This window comes from Ovis canadensis, chromosome 15 (genome assembly GCF_042477335.2).
Source record: "Ovis canadensis isolate MfBH-ARS-UI-01 breed Bighorn chromosome 15, ARS-UI_OviCan_v2, whole genome shotgun sequence".
NCBI classification, from domain to species: Eukaryota; Metazoa; Chordata; class Mammalia; order Artiodactyla; family Bovidae; genus Ovis; species Ovis canadensis.
The window spans coordinates 54746867-54767530 of record NC_091259.1 but is presented as its reverse complement, the minus strand read 5'-3'; the positions used below and the strand labels follow the sequence as shown (position 1 = coordinate 54767530).

Sequence of the window (20664 nt, the reverse complement as noted above, 5' to 3'; positions counted from 1 at the left end):
GGAGGCAACGGCGTGAGGACCTTAGCAGAGTCGGACTTTGGAAGGAGGGGACTGGAGGGCGGTCGGAATACGCGGTGGGAGGGCCGCCCGCAGGGATGGGGCCCGGCCGGGGGACGCGGGCCGCCCCGGGGTTCGGGCTGCAGGATCCGCGGGCCGCTGGGGGCAGGGATCCGACAGCCCAGGTTGGGCCCCGTCAGGGGCAGCTCCTACCTGCGCGGGGAGGCCCCAGGCCCAGGTGGCGGAGGTGGCTCAGGCTGCGGGGCTCGGGCTCGGCGGCAGCTTCTCCATCACAACATCCCCCGCCCAGGAGCGCGCGGGCCGCGGGGCCGCGCCCGGAGCGGCGGAGGCGCGCGCGGGGCCGGGGTGGGGGAGGGGCGCCATCTTGGGCCCCTCGGCGGCCGAGCGCCCGGCGCCTGCCTGCTGCGCCCTGCGGCCTCGAGGAGCCCCGCGCCCGCAACCCCCTCGCCGGCCGCCACCCCTGCGCCCGGGTGGGTCCCCAGGTCCCAGAGGGCTGCCCCAGCATCCGCCGACCCCCGCCCAGCCCGGCACCACCCTCCACCAGGGGACCCCGGACTCACCCTGCGCGCCCCGCAGGGCCCTGGCCCCGCACCGCCGCGGGGCGACGCTCGGCCGAGGTTGGAGCGAGAACCGCGGCGGCGGTGCCCGGGCCGCGGCCGCGCGGGGAGGGGCTGGAGGAGGCCGCCTGCTCGGCTCTCGCGGCAACACTCCCTGACGTCCTGGTGGTAAGCGATGAGGACACAGCGTTGGTGATAATAATAGCTCGTATTTATTGACCGCTTTCACGGTGCCAGGCTCTGTGTTAAACCCTTTGTACGCATTCGCGCTCACACCAGCCCTGTGAAGCCGCTGCTCTGATTATCCTCAGTTTGCAGACAAGATGCTGAGGTTCAGAAAGGTAAAGCGACTTGTCTGCGGTCACAGGTAAGTGGGGGAAACAAACTGGAACCCAGATGTTTCTTCACACCCTACCCCTGCGGCTGGACATGAGACTGTGACACCAAGGCCTTGCAGACATGAAGAACGAATAGCTCCCTGCCAGAAATTCACAGGAGGGCAGATGAAAAGTGTGAAGGAGGGAATAGTGGAGCTCAACACTGCAGACTCCCTGGATAGTGGGGTAGTCCCCACTGGTCAGGTCAATGGCCCAGAGGCCATCAAAGCCAGTGAGAGGGAGTGTCACCATCCAGAAACCCTCCCCGAACTCATTCCTCTAAGGCAGAGGTTTGATTTATTGTACCTGCAAACTATTGAGCAACTGACTAAAGATGCCTTTGGGGTGCCTAAAACTAAAAATGTCCAAATCTAAACTCTGTCTCACCCTTTTTTTTTTTTTTTTTTTACCTTTTAAGAAGTTACACTGGGGTGAAAAAGAATTCTCTCCAGTACATGTATCTGAGAACACACAAACACACATGCCTGGATGCAGCCCCATTTCATCCATCCCAGTGAGTGGCATCACCGTCTACTGCTTGCCTAAGCCAGAAGTCTCAAGATCATATTTGACTACACTTTCACTTGACTTGAGGTGAATATAAATGTTTTAATGTTCTGTTATGGAGATTTTCAAATATATATATAGAAAGATAACACAATAGTATAATGAACTCGCATATACCCATCATTCGACTTCAGAAATTATCAACTCCTAGCCAAGAGTTTATTATGATTTGACAAACTTCTATTATATACCATGTACTAAGCCTCAGGCTAGGTCCTAGGGTCCCAAAGAAAAATCAGATTTGACTGTCACCCAACTTGGAGGGAATAACATATGACTTTTGTCTTTGAAAGATGAGTAAGAGTTACTCAGAAGAAGAAAGATGTCCTTGTTCATTTGATAATTCTCAACAAATAATTATAGTGTGGGAGGCACTGTCCTTGGTGCTAGGAACTTGTTAAGAGACAAGATTCAGTCCCTACCCTCATGAAGCTTGAATAACAAAAGAAAGTGATACTAAATATATGGTTAGAATTGTGATGAGTGTTTTGAATGAAGTCTGTGGAATACTATGTGAGTAGACTAAATTTTACCTGGGGACATTTGGAAAGACTCACAAGGCAGTGGCACTTAGGTGAGGTGAAAAAGAAAAAGGTCATCCAGGAGAAGAGAAAATGATTCCAAGTCAAAGGAGAAGTACAAGAAGGCCAGGATGGGTGTGATAATGTAGAAGATTGGCATAAGGTGAGCTGGAAAGGTAGACAGGTGCCAAATCAAGGAGAACCATGTTGTTAGGGTTTTGGACTTTAATTTAAGGACAATGGGAAATCATCAAAAGGTTTGAGGCAGGGGAAGGACATGTTCATTCACCTTTGCTTTTTTTTTTTTTTTTTTACATCTTTGTCATTGTTCAGTCGCTCAGTTGTGTCCAATTTTCTGCAGCCCTCTGGACTACAGCACACCAGCCTTCCCTGACCTTCACTGTCTCCTGGAGTTTGCTCAGATTCATGTCCATTGAGTTGGTGATGCTATCTAACCATCTCATCCTTTTGCTGCTTGCTTCTCCTTTTGCCTTCAATCTTCCCCAGCTTCAGGGTCTTTTCCAGTGTGTGGACTCTTCTCATCAGGTGGGAAAAGTATTGGAGCTTCAGCTTCAGCATCAATCCTCTTTTTTTAAGAGGTAAATTTTTTAAAAGATTTTTTTGGTGTGGACCATTTTTAAAGTCTTTATTAAATTTGCTACAATAGTGCTTCTGTTTTATGTATATGTGTGTGTGTGTGTGTGTGTGTGTGTGTATATATGTTGCAAGGCATGTGGGATCTTAGCTCCCCAACCAGGGATCAAACCTGCACCCCCTGCATTGGAAAGCAAAGGTGTAACCACTGGACTGCTAGGGAAGTCCCACCCTTGCATTTTAGAAGATCACTTCTGGCTGCTAAGTAGAGAATAGATAGGAAGAGAGCAAAATTGGCAGGATAAGTACCAGTTAGAAAGCAATTCTAGGAGATGACTATAGTGGGGGGATTAGGGATGGAGAAGATTGCATAGCTTTAATAAATATTCAGGAGAAAGAACTCAACAATTAGTGATTAATTGATTGGCTAAGGTAGAATGAAGGAAAGGATGACTTCCAGATTTCTGCTTGAGCAAATGAAAAAAAAAAATCCAGGACTAGCACCCATTTACAGACAGCCCACCAGAATACGTGTCTTACCAATCCCATTAAGCAGGATGGCTGTAATATCCACGGATTTCTCTTCAGGTAATCAGAGATGATAATCACAGGTGATGGTGAAGATGGGGAGAGGCATCTAATTAGTTAAGATGCAAACACAGTTAAGTGTAGTTAAGATGGACGTACGGGCCTCTCCTTTGGGATCTCCACCCTCTCCACCGTCACGCCTGGAGGGTGGACTATCCTTTGTTTATTGAATAAAACTTTGAGCTGTAACCGAGCTGTTAAAAAAAAAAAAAGATGTACATATAGTTCAGTTTGATCCACACACAGTTTTCCTGAATCCCTGCTCTCCTAGTTCTGCAAAGCCTCCTGATTGGTGGGGTGTCAACCTGTACCCTTCATCCAGCCTTTCTAAGTTGTATCTCATCCCCCTTCTGATGGTTTCCAGAACAACCAGTAGCTTATGGGCCATCTCAGATAGTCTGTGTGGTTTTGACCAATGAGGGTCCCTCTGAGGCAGCACATTTTTCAAATTATTACCTTGGACTTACCAGGAAAAACATTAGAAGCAAATCCATCCAGAGTCATTTACCAGGAGTACTGACTTTATGCTCTTTGGTTTAATAGATCAGCCTGGTGAACATCTGTATAACCTATAGGTGACCCTATAGTCACCTATAGGGAAGAATAGAGCTTGTAACCTTATTAGCAGCAAAGACACTTTTGGAGCAAAGATGACCTTTTCTACTACTACATGTAAATATTGCTTTGATATTGTAATTTTTCTTGTAGTTGATACAACAAACCCTCTTTCTTCAGATTGGTTGTTATCATTTGGGAAATCCATGAGTAAAATCTTACTACATATTATATGCTGCTGCTGCTGCTAAGTCACTTCAGTCGTGTCCGACTCTGTGCGACCCCATAGACCACAGCCCACCAGGCTCCCCCGTCCCTGGGATTCTCCAGGCAAGAACACTGGAGTGGGTTGCCATTGCCTTCTCCCATATTATATGCAGTGGCTCTCAAAAGTCAATTGCTAGGTTTAGCAAGGACTTCCCCAACACCATTCTTTGACAGGACTATTCTACTACATTCCTCGGAAGGCCAAGTAGAGAATGAGAAAAGGATGGAGGGCTGAACTCTGGGAATGCTAGCATTTGGTGACCAGCAGAGGAAAAGGCGGTCCAGAGGAAAGTGGAGAAGAAACAGAATAAGAGAAGATTAGGAGAGATCTAATGTCATGGAAGAAATCCAAGGGAGGAAAGATTTTCAAGGAGGAAGATGTGATCAACAGCATCAAATGCAGCAGAGATTTCCAACAGGTCAAGGTCAAAAAATGTGTCCTTTGAATTTGGCAATATGGAGGTCATGGATCCCCCTATGATCTATATTAGCAGAAAATAGAGGCAGAAGCCACAGTGCAATAGTACTTAAGCAAATGAAAATAAGGAAGTAGGATAAGTAAGAGCAGATCCCTCTTTAAGAAAGTTGGAAGAAAGAATAGACAGTAGCTGAAAAGTGGTACAAAGTTGAAGATTCTGATTTTATCTTTTTTTTTTCTTAAAGATGACAGAGACTTGAATATGGTCTGTGTGCCTACATACATACTAAGTTGCTTCAGTTGTGTCCAGCTCTTTGTGACCCTATGGACTGTAGCCTGCCAGGCTCCTCTGTCCATGGGATTCTCCAGGCAAGAATGCTGGAATGGATTACCATGCCCTTTTCCAGAGGATCTTCCCATCCCAGGGATCAAGCGTGCATCTCTTACATTTCCTACATTGGCAGCGTTCTTTACCACTAGCGCCACCTGGGTATAAACTACAGAAAGATACCAAGTAGAGAAGATAGATTTGAAAGGAAAGAAAAAAACAATGAAAGATAGATTGAGATCCTGGAGGTGATGATAGGAGGTGGGATCAAGGGCTCAGATAGAATTGGACACCTGAGCTTTATAGGCTGAAGGGTTGGGTTGAGGATAGAGGGTAGATAGGATAATTAATAAGGTGGGAGCCAGGCAAGAGGTTAAGGTATTTCACGCCTAGTGATATCAATATTTCTGAAGTCTCTAGCTGAGGAAGGGAAGGAGGATTGGATGGAGAATATGGAGAACCTTATAAGTATTATCCTGTCATGAACAAGTTGTTGTTGCCTTTGTTGTTACCAGTGCAGCATCTTTTCCTCCTCTGATTGGTAACAGCACATCAGTTTTCTTTGAAGACCCATCTCCTCCCCACTCTAAATCTGTGGGGTTCAGATGAGAATCGTTCGAACTCTACAACCCATTTCAGTGCTGGGCTCTTATCCAGGATCAAGTCAAAATGATCAATTCAGAGATAGGCACGTGACTAATCTGAGCCAGTTAAACTCAGTTCCAGGAATTTTCCTTCAACTTTTGGGCTAGCGGTGCTGGTAGAATATAAGCCTGGTCCTTATCTTGCCACAAGAAGGGATAAGCCTGCCTGAGAATGAAGCCAGTATGAAAAAAGCAGAGCTAAAGTATGGAGAGAGACAGATGCTTGATAACATCCATTTAACACCTTTGTTTACCTTTTCCTGAAGTCACATAAGTTGATCAATATTTCTTGTTTACACCACTTTGAGCCGGGTTTTATAGCTTGCAACCAAGAGTTATGACACATATATGAGGTCAGTATTGCCTATTGGTACTCAGCCCTACATCCATTGTTCTGTAATCTCGCTTGTACCAACAAGGCTGGAGATCTGAAAACCACATTTCTCAGGTTCCTTTGTCGCTTCATTCCAGTTAGATTGTGCCAACGGGAACCCTCACTTGAGGAAAGTGGGAGGAAGGAAAGAGTCACTCTGCTTTTGGCAGGGCCTCTGGCAAATTCAGGAGCAGTGGCTCCACCCTAGCAAACATGGAGGCTGTTACAGTAGCATCAGCAATACAAACTCTAGCTGTATTAGCTCCCAGTGCAGATTTGTGGGTTCCACCTCCTTGTTGTACTTTGGGCAATACCTTTTCTGCCTTTTGCTCCTTTAAGTCAAGACTAGTGGTAGTTTCCTGGTCTCTGGGTAACTCTGTTTTCCTTCTTATGCTTCTTCAGACCTCCCCCACAATTTGTAACAAAGTCCTTGCTGTCAAATCCTCCTCTAAGGTTGACGTATGGCAGAAACCAGCACAACATTGTAAAACAATTATCCCCCAATTTAAAAATAAGTAAATTTTTAAAATGCAAAAAAAACCACCACAAATCCTCCTTTACTTGGAATATCTAGAGTGCCCTCTCTATCCTTATGGAACAGTGATTGATACATATTTTCCTTTTTTGCATATACATATACACCACACACAAGGCTCAGAAAGGCTGAGTTTCTCAAATCTACAGAGTTAGTAAGTGGGCCAACTGGGACTGAAGTTCAAACATGTCTGACTCAAGCTCACACTCTTTCTCTGCCCTAAAGTTGGCTTTTTTTTTTTTTTCCTTTTCCGTGGTTAGATTAAATAGAAGTTAAAGGGAACAGAGAAATAAAGCCATTGTTAAGAAAATTGTTCAGTTGATCAACCTTGATGTTCCATTTGGATGGGAAAAAAGTCAGAGAGCAGTGAGAGAGAGAATGAAGAAGGATACAGGTAGGAGGTTGTGGTCACAAGGAGGGTGTTGGAATTTAAGGAAATGCTTCACAGGTGGAGCAGTTGTGAATGAGACTAGGATCTGAGTTTGGTGACTGAAGTAGGGTCTTCAGCAAGTGAGGACATAGTCAGGAGGTTAGTAGATGGGAGCCATAAGGATACTATGGCTCATTTGCTTGATGCCAAAGAAAAGAATTTAACCTGCATAGAAAGAGGAAGAAAATAGCATAGGGATGTATGGGAGTCTTGCCAATGGTGAGCTGCTTCCCTTCCACTGGAACAGCTCCAGGGGAAGGAAGAAGTCCCTGGGGCAGAGCCCGATCTCTTCGTTGGAGAGAAAGAGAGAAGTATATTAACCACGGAGTGTGTAAAGAATATAGAGAAGCTTATTGACCATGCAGTGTGCATTTGAGAGGGCACCATGGAAAGTTTGGGAAGAAGTGGCACAATGATGAGCAGGAAAAAAGGGGCCATGGAGTCATTCGGTGATGAAATTCTCACTCTGTCACCCTCCTATCCTGTCTATCAGCAAGTCCTGCAGAATGTCTTCTTTCTAATTAAGTAATTTATTTGACCGCACCAGGTGTTAGTTGGACTTAGTTGCATGTGAACTCTTAGTTGCAGCATGTGGGATCTACCTCCCTGACCAGGGATCGAACTCAGTCCCCCTGTATTGGGAGTATGAAGTCTCAGCCAGTGGGCCATCAGAGAAATCCCCTAAATGATTTTTAATCTGCCTGCTTCTCTTCATCTCCATTGCACCAGTATCTGGGCCTCCATGATTTATACCTGGACCGCAGCACTGACCTCCTCAGTGACTTTCTTATATCCACAGTGATCTCCTTTCACTCAGAATCCGCTCTGCAACAGTCAGAGTCATCTTTCTAAAATGTAAATCTCATCAAGTGTGAGGACTCCTTCGTCTAAAATCCCTCAGTAGGTCTCCATTTCCCCAAAGATAGACAAAATCCAAGCTTCCTAGCCTGATGGGCAAGCCCCTCATAAGCTGAGAAGCCCCTGGCTCCTTCTCCAGCCTCACCTCCAACCAGCCTCTCACTCATCCCTTGTACTCAGCCCTGCTGAGTAGTTGTGGTTCCCACTCCTGGCTCTTCTGTGCTTGTGTCGCCTCTTCTGCCTGTAATGCACCAGGCATGGTAGTGCATAGCGGGCAGTGAATATATATTTGCTAAAGGATTGCATACGTTCTACTCATCTTTTAAAATTCAGCTATAAAGGCTTTCCTAACTGAGGAACCAGAGATCAAATTGCCAACATCCACTGGATCATCTAAAAAGCAAGAGAGTTCCAGAAAAACATCTACTTCTGCTTTATTGACTATGCCAAAGCCTTTGATTGTGTGGATCACAATAAACTGTGGAAAATTCTGAAAGAGATGGGAATACCAGACCACCTAACCTGCCTCTTGAGAAATCTGTATGCAGGTCAGGAAGCAACAGTTAGAACTGGACATGGAACAACAGACTGGTTCCAAATAGGAAAAGGAGTACGTCAAGGCTGTATATTGTCACCCTGCTTATTTAACTTATATGCAGAGTACATCATGAGAAACGCTGGACTGGAAAAAAACACAAGCTGGAATCAAGATTGCCAGGTGAAATATCAATCACCTCAGATATGCAGATGACACCACCCTTATGGCAGAAAGTGAAGAGGAGCTCAAAAGCCTCTTGATGAAAGTGAAAGAGGAGAGTGGAAAAGTTGGCCTAAAGCTCAACATTCAGAAAACTAAGATCATGGCATCTGGTCCCATCACTTCATGGGAAATAGATGGGGAAACAGCAGAAACAGTGTCAGACTTTATTTTTTTGGGGCTCCAAAATCACTCAGATGGTGACTGCAGCCATGAAATTAAAAGACACTTACTCCTTGGAAGAAAAGTTATGACCAACCTAGATAGTATATTCAAAAGCAGAGACATTACTTTGCCGACTAAGGTCTGTCTAGTCAAGGCTATGGTTTTTCCAGTAGTCATTTACGGATGTGAGTGTTGAACTCTGAAGAAGGCTGAGTGCTGCAGAATTGATGCTTTTGAACTGTGGTGTTGGAGAAGACCCTTGAGAGTCCCTTGGACTGTGGGGAGATCCAACCAGTCCATTCTGAAGGAGATCAACCCTGGGATTTCTTTGGAAGGTATGATGCTAAAGCTGAAGCTCCAGTACTTTGGCCACCTCATGAGACGAGCTGACTCATTGGAAAAGACTCTGATGCTGGGAGGGATTGTGGGCAGGAGGAGAAGGGGACGGCTGAGGATGAGATGGCTGGATGGCATCACGGACTCGATGGACGTGAGTTTGAGTGAACTCCAGGAGATGGTGATGGACAGAGAGAACTGGCGTGCTGCGATTCATGGGGTCGCAAAGAGTCGGACACGACTGAGCGACTGAACTGAACTGAACTGAACTTGCTCCCCATCCAGGTATTGCTGGCTCTGATTTCATTTTCATATGTAGTCTTCCATCTTAATGTCTGTCCCACTCTATTGCATTTATCTGATGCCTTGTCTGCATTCTCCCCTAAGCTCCCCCTACCCCAACTGTGTAGAGTGGCAGACCTTCGGGGAAGGAACTGTCCAACCCATCTCTTTTTCTACTGCCTGACACACTGCCCTGAGCATAGGAGGTGCTAAGAGGGTGGATGGAAGAATCATGAGTTGACCTTTTCTGAAAGTTCCTTGGACACAAGCTTAGAGGCTTCCCTTCAACAGAGCAGATGGGAGAAGAGAAGAAAGAGGAGACTTAGTCCTCCTTTCTCAGTAGAGAGGAGGAAGTTAGCCTCCAATAGCAGAGTTGCTGGATAACTGTTTAGAACACCTCTAGGCATCCTGACATGATGCCGTGTTGGCCCCAGAGGTGGCACATGGACTGGACGAGACCCAGAACTAAGACTCTGGCCTTGTCTTCACCCCTCAGGCTGAAGGAGAAGAAGCCAACCCGAGGAGGAGAACCATCCAGACATCTTCAAGGATGGAAGGGAAAACTCAAGACACTTCTTGGAAGTGGATCCCACAGCCCTGGTGCCTGGCCCCTACTTCTGTTTCCAATCCCAGCCAAACTCCAGTCCTGGATGGACCATGATCTAAGGGGCCTGGGTTCATCACCTGCTTGTCTTCCCAGCCATTGAGCCTGGGAAAGGAACCTGGGGCACAACAACAACCTTGTTGTTCTCCTAAACAACAAGGGCCTGGTGCCTGCTGGGAACCACGCTGTGGCCTGGCCTTCCGTGCTGGGTTTGTCTATCTTCTCTTCTACTTAGACTCCAAAGCCCCACAGAGGATGGGGCCCCCAGGTCAGGAGGGACCATGCACCAGAGTGTGGTTATCCTTCCAAGGATGCTCTGGAGTGAATCCAAGAGGTGGGTTTGAGTCCATACTCATTGTCACAGGGAAGTGTCTAGTATTGTGCCCATTTAATGGAAGAGGTCACTGAGGCTAGTGTATGGAAGCTCAGAGTGAGGGCCCCTTGCTGGAGTCTGAGGCTGCTTTTTTTTCTTTTGAGCCTAAAACAAGTTTTCAACCTGAAGTGACGTGGAAAGGTAGAGGAAGAAAAAGGTCTCACCTCGAGACCCAGTTGCCTATAGTCCAGGCCAATCCCCAATCAAATGGTTGTCAGTAAGTTTGGACCCTAAAGTCTTGGTCAGCTTATGACCAGAAAAGAACAAACCACTGTAACCTCTAGATGGTGCAAATACCCAGGGGATGCCCACGAGGCTGTGTGACATTCTGAAAATGAAAATGTGTTTCATAGTTCAGGTCCCGAGTCAGTCCTTCTTCCATTTTCCCAGCTTGCTTCAGGCAGGTGAAACACTCATTTTTCATTCTGCTTGTTGTGCCTGACTCATAGCAACCAAGCCTCATCTTCTGCTATGATGCTGCCTGAACCCCCAGGACCTACAATTTGAAGACTGCCACAGCCCTTCATGGCAGCACTGGGCCAGTCCACTTGGTGTATGTGTAGCCACTTCCAGCCCTATTTCCCTATGTCCTGGGGCCAAGGTGTGGTCAGTTATTAGTAGGGCAGAGTCCCTGCTCTGCTTCTTACTACCTATGCCAACACAGGGGTTCCTTTCTCTACATTTTTTCTCTGTTCCCCTCTTTTTTCTAATATTGTTTTTCAATTGGAGGATAATTGCTTTACAATGTTGATTTCTGCCATACAACATGAATCAGTCATAATGAGATATATATATATATATATATATATATATATATATATATAGAGAGAGAGAGAGAGAGAGAGAGATGTATATATATCCCCTGCCTCTGGAATCTCTCTCCCCTCTGTTTCTCTGTCTGTGATCACTGGGATTCAGAAATCACCTGTAAAGAAATGAGGTTTGTCCTTCAGCCCTTCCCTCCCTTATCTCCTGTAGGTTTAAAGAGCCTCAAAAAGAGACGTTACAAGCTTCTCAACTCAAAGAAGTGAGATTGTTCCATAACCAGGGCCGTGTGATTCAAGTGAAGAAGCACTCTGGCTTTATTGTGAGGAAACTGGGAGGAGGAGCCGGGCCAGACACGCGTCAGGAGTGCTGGGAGGGAGCGCAGCCCAGGAGGCTGTTCATCCTCTGGGCCTGGGGAAGGTCCTTGGTCTTGCTCAGTTCCTCCACGTCTTTGTAGCAGTACAGATTGGAGCCTTGGACAAGGTACAAGCCCGGACCATTGGCGGAACACGAGTGGGGGCCCAGCGACTTCTCTGTACACAGGGCCCCATCGACCTTCGTATGGGGCCAAGGAAGCTCTGTCCACGTGGCTTGAGCTCCTAACTTCAGGTCCAGCCACCACAGCTTCTGGCCTGGGAAGAGACACCGGATGTAACGTGGCTTCCACATCATGGGGATCTGCACCTGGCCTTTTCCACTCCCTGATGGAGAAGCACAGAACCAACCACCCCTCAGCATGCGACGCCACTCACCTGCCACGATGTGGAGCTGAGAAGATCCAGGACAGGTAAAGGCTGCATCCACGGAATGAAGGCTGACCCCTTGAGGGCTCCCGAATTCCTTCTCCAGCTGCTTTGGATAATCTTTTACGAGAGTGTAGCCTGCCCTTGTCAGGAAGATATATACCTGGGTACCCTGGAGGACCAAGGAGATTCATCAGCACAGAGCAGGGAATTCTCCCCAGGCTCCACCTCAGGCCTCTCTCCCCTCACACACCTGGATCAGATAGAGCTTTTTATCCCAGAGGAAGGCAGCATCCACTGTTGAGGGGCCTTGGGGCCACAGATGCTCGATGAGCCAGCTGTGCCATCCGTCCCGGCTGCTGTCCAGACGCCAGTAGTGGTTCTCTGTGGGTAGCAGAGGAAGCTTTAGTGCTGGTGGTAAAAGGCCAGGCCATGAAGAGGCAAGTGACAGATGCAGGGGTGCGTCCCGAGAAGTGGGAGAGAGTGCATCCAGAGGCCAGGAGGGAAGAGGCTAGGAGAGAAATTAGAGCAAGCATGTGGTTGGAAAAGTTAGGCATGGTGACCTGATTGGAACTGGAGGCAGTAGGGGCCTGATGGAAGGGCACGCTTGGAGAAGAGTGGCCGGGTTGCTAGCTCAGGCCAACATAATGAGGTTTGGTGTGGGCTCCTTATGCATCTCAGATGTCCATGTGAGGAGGTGCTACAGTGAGACTGCGGCCAGAAGTTAAAAGGGAAACAGCGTGTGACCATCCCAGACTCCCTAACTGTCCCTTCCCCCTGGCAACCATAAGTCCACTTTCAATGTCTGTGAGTCTCTGTTTTGTAAGTTAGTTCATTTGCATCATTTCTCCTTAGAAATGCTATATTTTAAATGGATAGCCAACAAGGACCTATAACCTAAAACACTGCTATATTTAAAGTAGAAAACCAACAAGGACCTATTGTATAGCACATGGAACTCTGCTCAGTGTTGTGTGGCAGCCTGGATGGGAGGGGAGGTTTGGGGGAGATGGATACATGTATGTGTATGGCTGAGTCCCTTTGCTGTTCATCTGAGTCTATCGCAACATTGTTAATCAACTAAACCCCAATACAAAATTAAAAGTTCAAAAAAAAGAAAGAAAGAAAAGGGAAGAGCACAGCAAGCTCCCACTGGGCGTTCTCACCCGGACTGTGTTCTCTAATCCCTTGAGATGGTCAGAGACAGAGGGAGTAGCCACACCAGCCCCTAATTTTCCTCTCTCCGTTTCATAACAACTTCCTAAAGAAATTGTCTAAACTTTTATTTACCTTTCCTTCCTCAATCCACTTCACTTACGTTCCTGTTTCCCTCTGCCATTGAAATTTCTCTCTTCAGGGTTAAGTATCCTCCAACTTGCCAAATCTAATGTCTTCTCCTTACTATACCGCTTAGCAGCATTTGACTGCTCACAGCTCCCTTCTTTAAATTTTTTCTTTTTTTAAATTTTGGCTCCTGTTATTCCAGACTCTTCCAGTGTTCTTACCTTTTTGATGCCTCTTCAGCCTGGTATCTCACATTAGAATCCCCTAGTTTGGGCCTCCACTCTACCTGCCCTCACTCTCTAGGTGATTTTACCTAGTCCAGGGTTTTAAACCCCATCTGCATACTGAAGACTTTTGAACTGTTCTCTTCACTTCTGATGGACCTTTTCTTTGAGTGTCAGGCTCAAACTCAGCTGCCTACCTGACGTGTCCATTTGGGGCTACTAGATACCAATACCCTAATGTGTCCAAACTCATTTCTGCTCCCACCAAACACACACACCTCCTGCCCTAGTCTTTTCCGATCTTAATAAAAGGAACCATTTGTCACCTAGTTGCCCACTTCCCCAAGCTAAGTCATTCTTGAAACCACTCTTTTCCCTTCCCCACTCTGACCAATATCCAAGGCATTGGATAATGCTATGGACTCAACTTCCAGAATACATTATGATGACTGCTTACCACCTCTGTGCTGTTTTTCCCAGTCCACGTTGTCATCACCTCTAATCCAGACAGCTGCGAGAACTCTTCGCCTGATTCCCTGGTTATACAATTATAGCTCTGTGACTTACATTCCATAAGAAACCAGGATGATCTTTTAAAAAATTAAGTCAGAACAGATCATGGCCCAGCTCAAGATCCCCTCCTGGCTTCCTTTTACAGTTGAAAACCCTTACCAGGCCCATGATAAAAGCTTTTTTCTTTTTTGGTTGGTCCATACACGGCTTGCAGGAAATTGGTTCTCTGACCAATCTGAACCCTGGGCCCTCAGCAGTGGACACATAGTCCTAACCCCTGGACCACCAGGGAATGCCCAGACCCGTGTGATCTGGCTCCTTCTCCCTCTTTTGAAGCCACTCATCTGCTCTGTCCCAACACTCAACACACTGGCCTCCTCTCTTGACTCCTCAAATTATTTGCTGTTCACCTTCCCTAAAATGCTTCTCCTCCATTGCTTTATGGGGCTACTTTCTCTTTATCACTGAAATCTCAGCTCAAAAGTCATCTCTTCAGGATTACTCTGGTGGTCTGGTGGCTAAGACTCCATGCTTCCTATGCAGGAACCCGGGTTTAATCAATCCCTGGTCAGGGAGCAAGATCTTACATGCCGCAACTAAGGTTGGTGCAGACAAATAAATAATAAATAGAATAAATATTTTTTAAAAAATCATCTCTCAGAGAAGGGGCCCATCATTCTCTTCACCTCTATCCAATTATTCTGTCCTATTTTCTTCACAGCTTTTTGACACCTAACATTTTTTATTTTATATTTTAAAATATCAACAACTCACAAATCCATTTATACTAGCTTCAAATGGTATTTGGGAATAAGAAATATTCTAATGTTCCCAGGACATTTCACAGCTACTAACACTGCCTGAAAGCATTCTCTTTTATTTTCTCTTTTTTTTTATCATCTCTGTCTCCAGCAGGCTCTATGAGGGTAATTGTCTTTTCTGCCATGTTGATCACTGTATCCCAGTGCCTAGAACAATGCCCAGTGCCTATCTGGTGCTTGATAAATAGTCGGTGCTACCATGCAGCCACAAGCTCTCTTTCTGTGTATTAACCAGGCAAGTCTCAGTGACCACATGTCCACCTTTGCCTTCTGATGAAACTACCCTGCTCATGGCTCCTATTTTGAGAATCAGAGCTATGCTGCTCTTTGGGCGGAAGAAATAAGTGCTGAGCCCCAGTCCATCAATAGCCAATGCAGAGGCCAACCAGCAGCCACTTTAATGTGGTCTGGAATAAAACTATGGGGCTGGGCCAGGCCCATTCTCCTCTGGAAAGCCAGTAGGAAAAAGAGCAACCGAGGCAGTTATGAGTTGTATCTGAGGCTAAAAGATCCTAACTAGAGAAAATCGAGAGGACATGATGGTCCACGTGTGAGCCAAAGGTGGGAAAGCAGAAAGAATGGGTTAGAAACCGTGAGCTAGAGACAAGAGATTTATCAATGAGGGAGAGGGGAGAACTGGCCCTTTGCTGAACAGCTGGGTTGTACTGGTGTTTTTGCCAACATAGTGAGTTCCCAGCTTGGCTGGGTACTTTTACCATAACGGTGTTCTCTCAGCAGCTATGGAACATCTCTAATGCTCTTGATTTAGGATTTCGGCTGCGTTCTGTTTATGCGTACATGGCCTTGAGATTCCACGATCTCGCCATGGGTGAGTGTTCTCTGTCTGTCTCTGTGTGGTCCCTGTAGCCCTAGTTTCTTAGTGCTTCTATCTCCATGTCTTTCTACCGATCTCTGTCTCTATTTCCATAGCTATCTCACTTTGTGTGTGTGTTCTGCCAGTGGTGCCTTGCTCTCACCATAGCTGCGTATTCTCCTGATCCGTCTGTGTTCTTACTCTGGCATGTATTCTCAGTACAGGTCTACTTGTTCACTGTAGGTGTGTGTTTCATCACGAACGTATGTTCTCATTACAGCATGGGGATATGCTGTTATGTCATATATCCCCCTTGTCATGGGGATAGGCTCTGCTTGTGGCTGCGTATTTTTCATTATAGCTTGGTAGTCACATCTGATCGGATTTGTTCAGGGGTTAGGAGTAAGGAAGGATTTTCACTCTGCTGTATTCTAAACCACTGTTTCACACTTGTATCCTGTCATACGTATGTCTTAGGCTGAGTGTAATGGGATAGGTCACTCTCTTAGAGCTGTCCTCAAGTATAGATCAAGACATCCTTTTTAAGTAGCATTAGATGGCTTTTACTAATTAATGGCCCAGGTCTGGGGAGAGGGGTCTCCCCTGGTCACTCAGGGGAGAAATCTTATCAGGCTAGTGAAGCTATTGCCTAAAGAGCTAAGGAACTGAACACTTCTTGGCTGATGCTTAGCAACGGGAACATCTTATTTCCAGGTAATGCTATGCCCAGAGGCCTGGATATAGGAACCAGGCACCTGGAAGAAGATGGATCTCCTGGAGATAAGCTTGAGGTAGGGGGGTGGGGAGAGGGTCAGAGACATGCAGGAGCAAAGGGGATATGAGGAGTCATAGGTTCAGGGGGTCCAGGGAAGGCACAGACCTGGCATGGATAGTACTGAGAGGCAGACAGTTGGAAGAAGTTAGAGGCCTGGACAATGAGATAGGTTCCTTAGATATGCATCTGAGGAAATGAGAGGTGAAAAGGAGCATGCCAGCGTGAAAGGATGGGAGCCTTTCATAAGGGGCACAGTGATGAAAATGGAGGGAATATCTCAGAGATGAGAGGCACACACAAAAGAGTTGGGAGGTATGGAGGACAGAGATGGGGGGATTGGAGGGCATCTCTTACCACTGAAAGCATAGGTGGCACCATGGTTGTCAGAGAGCAATGCAGACAAGACTAGATGTGGGCTACAGCGCTTATCCACATGCTGGGTTGCATTCCTGTGTGCATGGCCTTGGGGGAGAAATAAGCAAGGGAGAACACACGAAGGCAAGAGGTCAGAATGAGGGCCGAGGTGGAAGAAACCGCTGGGCGTATTGGGGGTGCAGGTCTTCCCCATATGAAGACAGTTGGGAAGAGCCAGAATGGAAGTGGGGCTGGCGCAAGGGCCAAGGTATCATTCCATAGGTGAGGGTAGGGGTGCATGGCGTTTGCAGACTCAGGGAAGGTGGACATGTCTCCAGGGGTCCCAGGGCTAGGGCTTTCTCACCTCTGTTAGGGCAGGGCATAAAGTAATCTCGGACATCCCGAGGATAACTGGAATTCACTTTTCCCTCGACGGGGTCGAAGCGCAGGAATTTGTTACCCCGGAAGCAGTAGTAGCGGTTGAGCCATCGTATGGCCGAGGAGCAGTTCCCAACGGCCGGCCAGAAACGTTCCTTTATGGTACTTGTAGAGAAGTCCCAGAACCACGTGTGGTTGCCTTTGTCCAATCAACCAACAAGCATTCGGTGAGGCCAGACTGTGCCCTCTCTTGTGCTTGCACTGGGCCCCAGGATGGACCAGATGTGGCCCCCATCACATGGAGCTCACAGCCCAGCAGGGAAGGAGTTGAGGAAAGTAGTCATACGACAGAATTCAGCAGCAAAGTACACATGATCAGTTCAGCAGGGCAGTGGGAAGAGTCTGGGAAAACTCCGCAGAGAAGGGGATACTTAAACTAAAATCTGAAGGAGTTACAAAGCATTCAAGAGTGGGAGATGGAAGCCGAAAGCATGAAGCAAATTGGGTGTCTAGGGAATAGCAGAGAGTTTGGGGGGCTTCATGTTCAAGGGAAGGGACTGAGAGACTAAACACTGGAGGGTCAATAGGCTGGGGGGACTTGGAGAACCTTGTATGTAAGGTCATGAAGAACTTTGTCTGTGAGACTAAAGAACATGGATTTGTCCTAAGGGTCATGGAGGACATGAGGGACTTTTAGCAGAATTATATCCAGTTAACTTCCCCAGAATGACTTCCTCTTACTTCCCCTACTTAAACTGTGCAGACCTTAATTAGCTTCTCTATTTCTCTTTCTTGGGAAACCATATCATGGTACTACCAGCACCTCCCTCCCTACCTCTACTCCCTCACCACCATCCCACCACTACTCCACACTCTCCTATTCCAGCCGGCACTGACCTTGGAAGAAGAAGACACCCTCCTCAGAGCATTCTCCGCGGTGACATTCCACAGCTGCATCCAGTGGGAATGGGATTCCAGGAAACTTCTTTTGGAGCAACTTTGGATATTCTTGCCCCTTCTCAGGAGGATATACCCAGAATTTGTCCCCCTACACACAAAAGCACGCTTTTTTTAATATGCACGCCAGACACTGCCACTCTGCTCACGCAACACCTTTTATCTATCACAGTTAACGTAATATTCTTCTGCAGTCCCCCATACTCTCAATCCATCTGTGGACAACAATGTGCTGACCCCTTGCACAAATATGTACCTTCAGTTTGTGCAAATCCAATCATTGTTCCTACACACACACATCTGATTATGTACAACTAGCACTCCCATGGTACAATGATCTGCAACACCACTGGTTTTGGCAAACACATCCACAATCATCCTGCAATCATCCATCCACTCAAACATTCATTTGTTCATTTATTCACTCAAGAAACAGTTGCTGAATGACTACCGCATGCCAAGTACTGTGAGAAGCACTGGTCATAAAGGGGTGACAAGACTCTACCTCTGCCTTCAAGGACTTCATTTTATTTTCACTGTATGAAAGCAGAAAGTGAGACCATAGTGAGTCCTAGCCATGTGAGCTCCAAGGTGGAGACATGTGAAGTGCATTGGGAATAAAGGAGAGGTGCCTAAGTCAACCTAGAGAATTCCTCGAAGGCTGCACAGAGGAGGGAACGTTTGGGCCACGTGTTCAAAACTGAGCAGGAATTTTCCAGGCAGACAAGTGTGGAAAGGGCATTACTAGCAGAGGGAGTAGCGTGTACACAGTATACTCATGTGGCTGGCACACAGTGAATGTGGCCGGGGAAGAGATCAACCTGAGATAAGCAAAGCCCAGGTCTCATGACCCGTGTGCACCTGGCTGACAGGATGCAGCACGTGGTGGTGCCATTTGCTGAAACAGGGGACCCGGGAGGAGAGGGATTTGTACAGAAGACACTGTGGTCCGTTTGAGGGGTGCTGCATTTGAGGTGTGTACAGAACATCTAAGTTGAAGATGTCAGCCAGGAAAATGCAAAGAAATGTCTGGAGCTCTGGGGAGAGATCCATATCTGGTGTCCACAGCGTGGAGAGTCTCAGAGCCATGGCAATGGTTGAGATCACCCAGGGAGGGTGAATGGAGAATCTGGGAAGGATCCCCAAGGAACATTCAGGGAGTGGCCCAAGATGAGAAGCTGAGAAGAGCAAGAAAAAAAAGGCTGGAGGGAAAACAAACCCGGCAGTGAGGGCCACCCAGCCACGCGGCATCTTTGTGAGTCAGGAGAAGGTGCCCAGAAGGAGCAGACACAAGCTGGGCCAGGACATGGGACCTGATGAGCACACTGGGGTGGATTTCATCCTCCAGTCACCCCTCGGCCAGGTACTGCTGTACAGTGAACAACCTGGCAACCACAGGAAGAAGACCAGATGCGGGGTCATGGAAGCCAAGGAAGAATTTCTAGGAAGGAAAGGATGGTCGACAGCTTGAGGAATACCAGAGAGGTGTGGACGCAGATTAGGACTGCAGAAGAGCCGCTGGATGTGGCACCTGTTAGGACCACATGCACACACACACACACACCCACACACACACACACACACACACCCCTAGCCTGACCTTTCTCAGGAAAGGAAGGCCCAGGAGGAGGAAACCTGGAACCTGTTGGCAAGGGCCACCTGGGGGAGGGTTTCTCGTGTTGACTCCAGCACTTCTGGCCTGGCCCTGATCTGGGTCCGGTCGTACCTTGATCAGAAGGACACTGTTACGATCATAGCGGAATGCAGCATCCACGGGACTGGGGGCATCCTTCCACCTCTCTGAGATTAACTGCCGGGCCCAGGCATGACCCTTCCACACAAACTCCCCTGCAAAACATACAGTCACTGAGGGACCCAGAGCAAACTTTTGGCCTACTGATAGTTACAAAGAAGCCATGGGTGATGCTCTTAAATAATTCCTAAGACCACCAGGACACATCCTGGTGAAGGGGACCAAGTCTGAGATCCCAAATGCCCCAATCCCAGCCCCTCCTACCTTTTAAAAACAGCATGTTTCCATCCTCATCCAGGGTGGTAGCATCAAAGCCCCAGCCATCCGAGCAGCGTTCTGGGGAGGAGGTAGGGAGGCAGCAGGTGAAAGACCGGTAAGAGGATACAATGCAGAAGCAGAGACAGAGACGCAGAGAGTCAGGGCCTCACCTGTCACATCTGCATCCGGCTCGGCCACATTCCCACCTTCAACTCCGTGCCCATGCTCAGGAGCTCTAGCCCTAGAGAGAAGACACAGAGCTGTCTGGCTCCACAGCAGCTAACCCATCTCCCTTAGCTCTTGACCCTAGACTTGAAGAAGTGAAGTGAAGTGAAGTCACTCAGTTGTGTCCAACTCTTTGCAACCCCATGGACTGTAGCCTACCAGGCTCCTCCGTCCATGGGATTTTCCAGGCAAGGCTACTGGAGTGGGTTGCCATTTCCTTCTCCAGAGGATCTTCCCAACCCAGGGGTCAAACCCAGGTCTTCTGCGTTTTAGGCAGATGCTTTACCGTCTGAGCCACCAGGGAAGTCCCAAGAACTCAGACTTACCCCAGACTTAGCCCAGACCTAAAAGCTGGCCCTATCCCACTCTAATCCCAACCCCGATCCTCCTTGCCCAGCCTCAGCTTCACTCACAGAGGGTGGGCTTTGGCCAAAGACCAGCACAAGCCCAACAGCCACAGTGCACCTGGCGCTCCCAATGCCCGAGCCATGGTGAGCTGGAGAGGCCCCAGGACAGTGCCGGGCGCCTGGCTGAACCCCCTATATAGAGAAGGCAGCAGCACCAACCCCACTCCAAGCCTGCTGGGAACAAGACCTCTCAGTACTATGCCAATATTGGCTGATTACATCAGTGCAAATAAGGTCAGGGTCTGA

The 20664-nt window shown here is 47.7% G+C and overlaps 2 protein-coding genes and 1 long non-coding RNA gene across 6 annotated transcripts in view; 1 reads left to right on the top strand and 2 right to left on the bottom strand.

Moving 5' to 3' along the window:
- The window catches only part of APBB1 (amyloid beta precursor protein binding family B member 1), a 23053-nt gene extending 22158 nt beyond the window's left edge, over positions 1-895 (bottom strand). The window contains exon 1 of one of the 2 annotated variants that reach the window (XM_069555182.1): positions 579-895. Coding sequence is in view for 1 of the 2 variants with exons in the window: in XM_069555180.1 (XP_069411281.1) it covers positions 211-523 (313 nt within the window). In the remaining variant the exon portion in view is untranslated. Of the gene's footprint in view, positions 1-210; positions 535-578 lie in introns of those variants that run through there. The other variant, XM_069555180.1, reaches the window with a different exon arrangement.
- Positions 165-14701, top strand: LOC138421220 (uncharacterized). 3 transcript variants are annotated; one of them, XR_011249435.1, is made up of 5 exons: positions 165-743; positions 1371-1546; positions 2374-2639; positions 9667-10108; positions 11126-12784. It is a non-coding gene; the product is annotated as an uncharacterized lncRNA (long non-coding RNA). The 3 variants fall into 3 exon arrangements; XR_011249436.1 differs by lacking the exon at positions 9667-10108 and having other exon boundaries at positions 11126-14701; XR_011249437.1 differs by lacking the exons at positions 165-743; positions 9667-10108 and adding an exon at positions 857-942 and having other exon boundaries at positions 11126-12606.
- HPX (hemopexin) lies at positions 11206-20664 on the bottom strand. Its single transcript, XM_069555184.1, has 10 exons — positions 20425-20664; positions 19957-20027; positions 19793-19864; positions 19502-19623; positions 17716-17866; positions 16805-17017; positions 16441-16548; positions 11909-12039; positions 11665-11827; positions 11206-11544 (listed from the first exon to the last, which is right to left on the bottom strand). The coding sequence occupies exons 1-10, from the start codon at positions 20499-20501 to the stop codon at positions 11273-11275; spliced, it is 1380 nt and encodes a 459-aa protein (XP_069411285.1). The 5' UTR covers positions 20502-20664; the 3' UTR covers positions 11206-11272.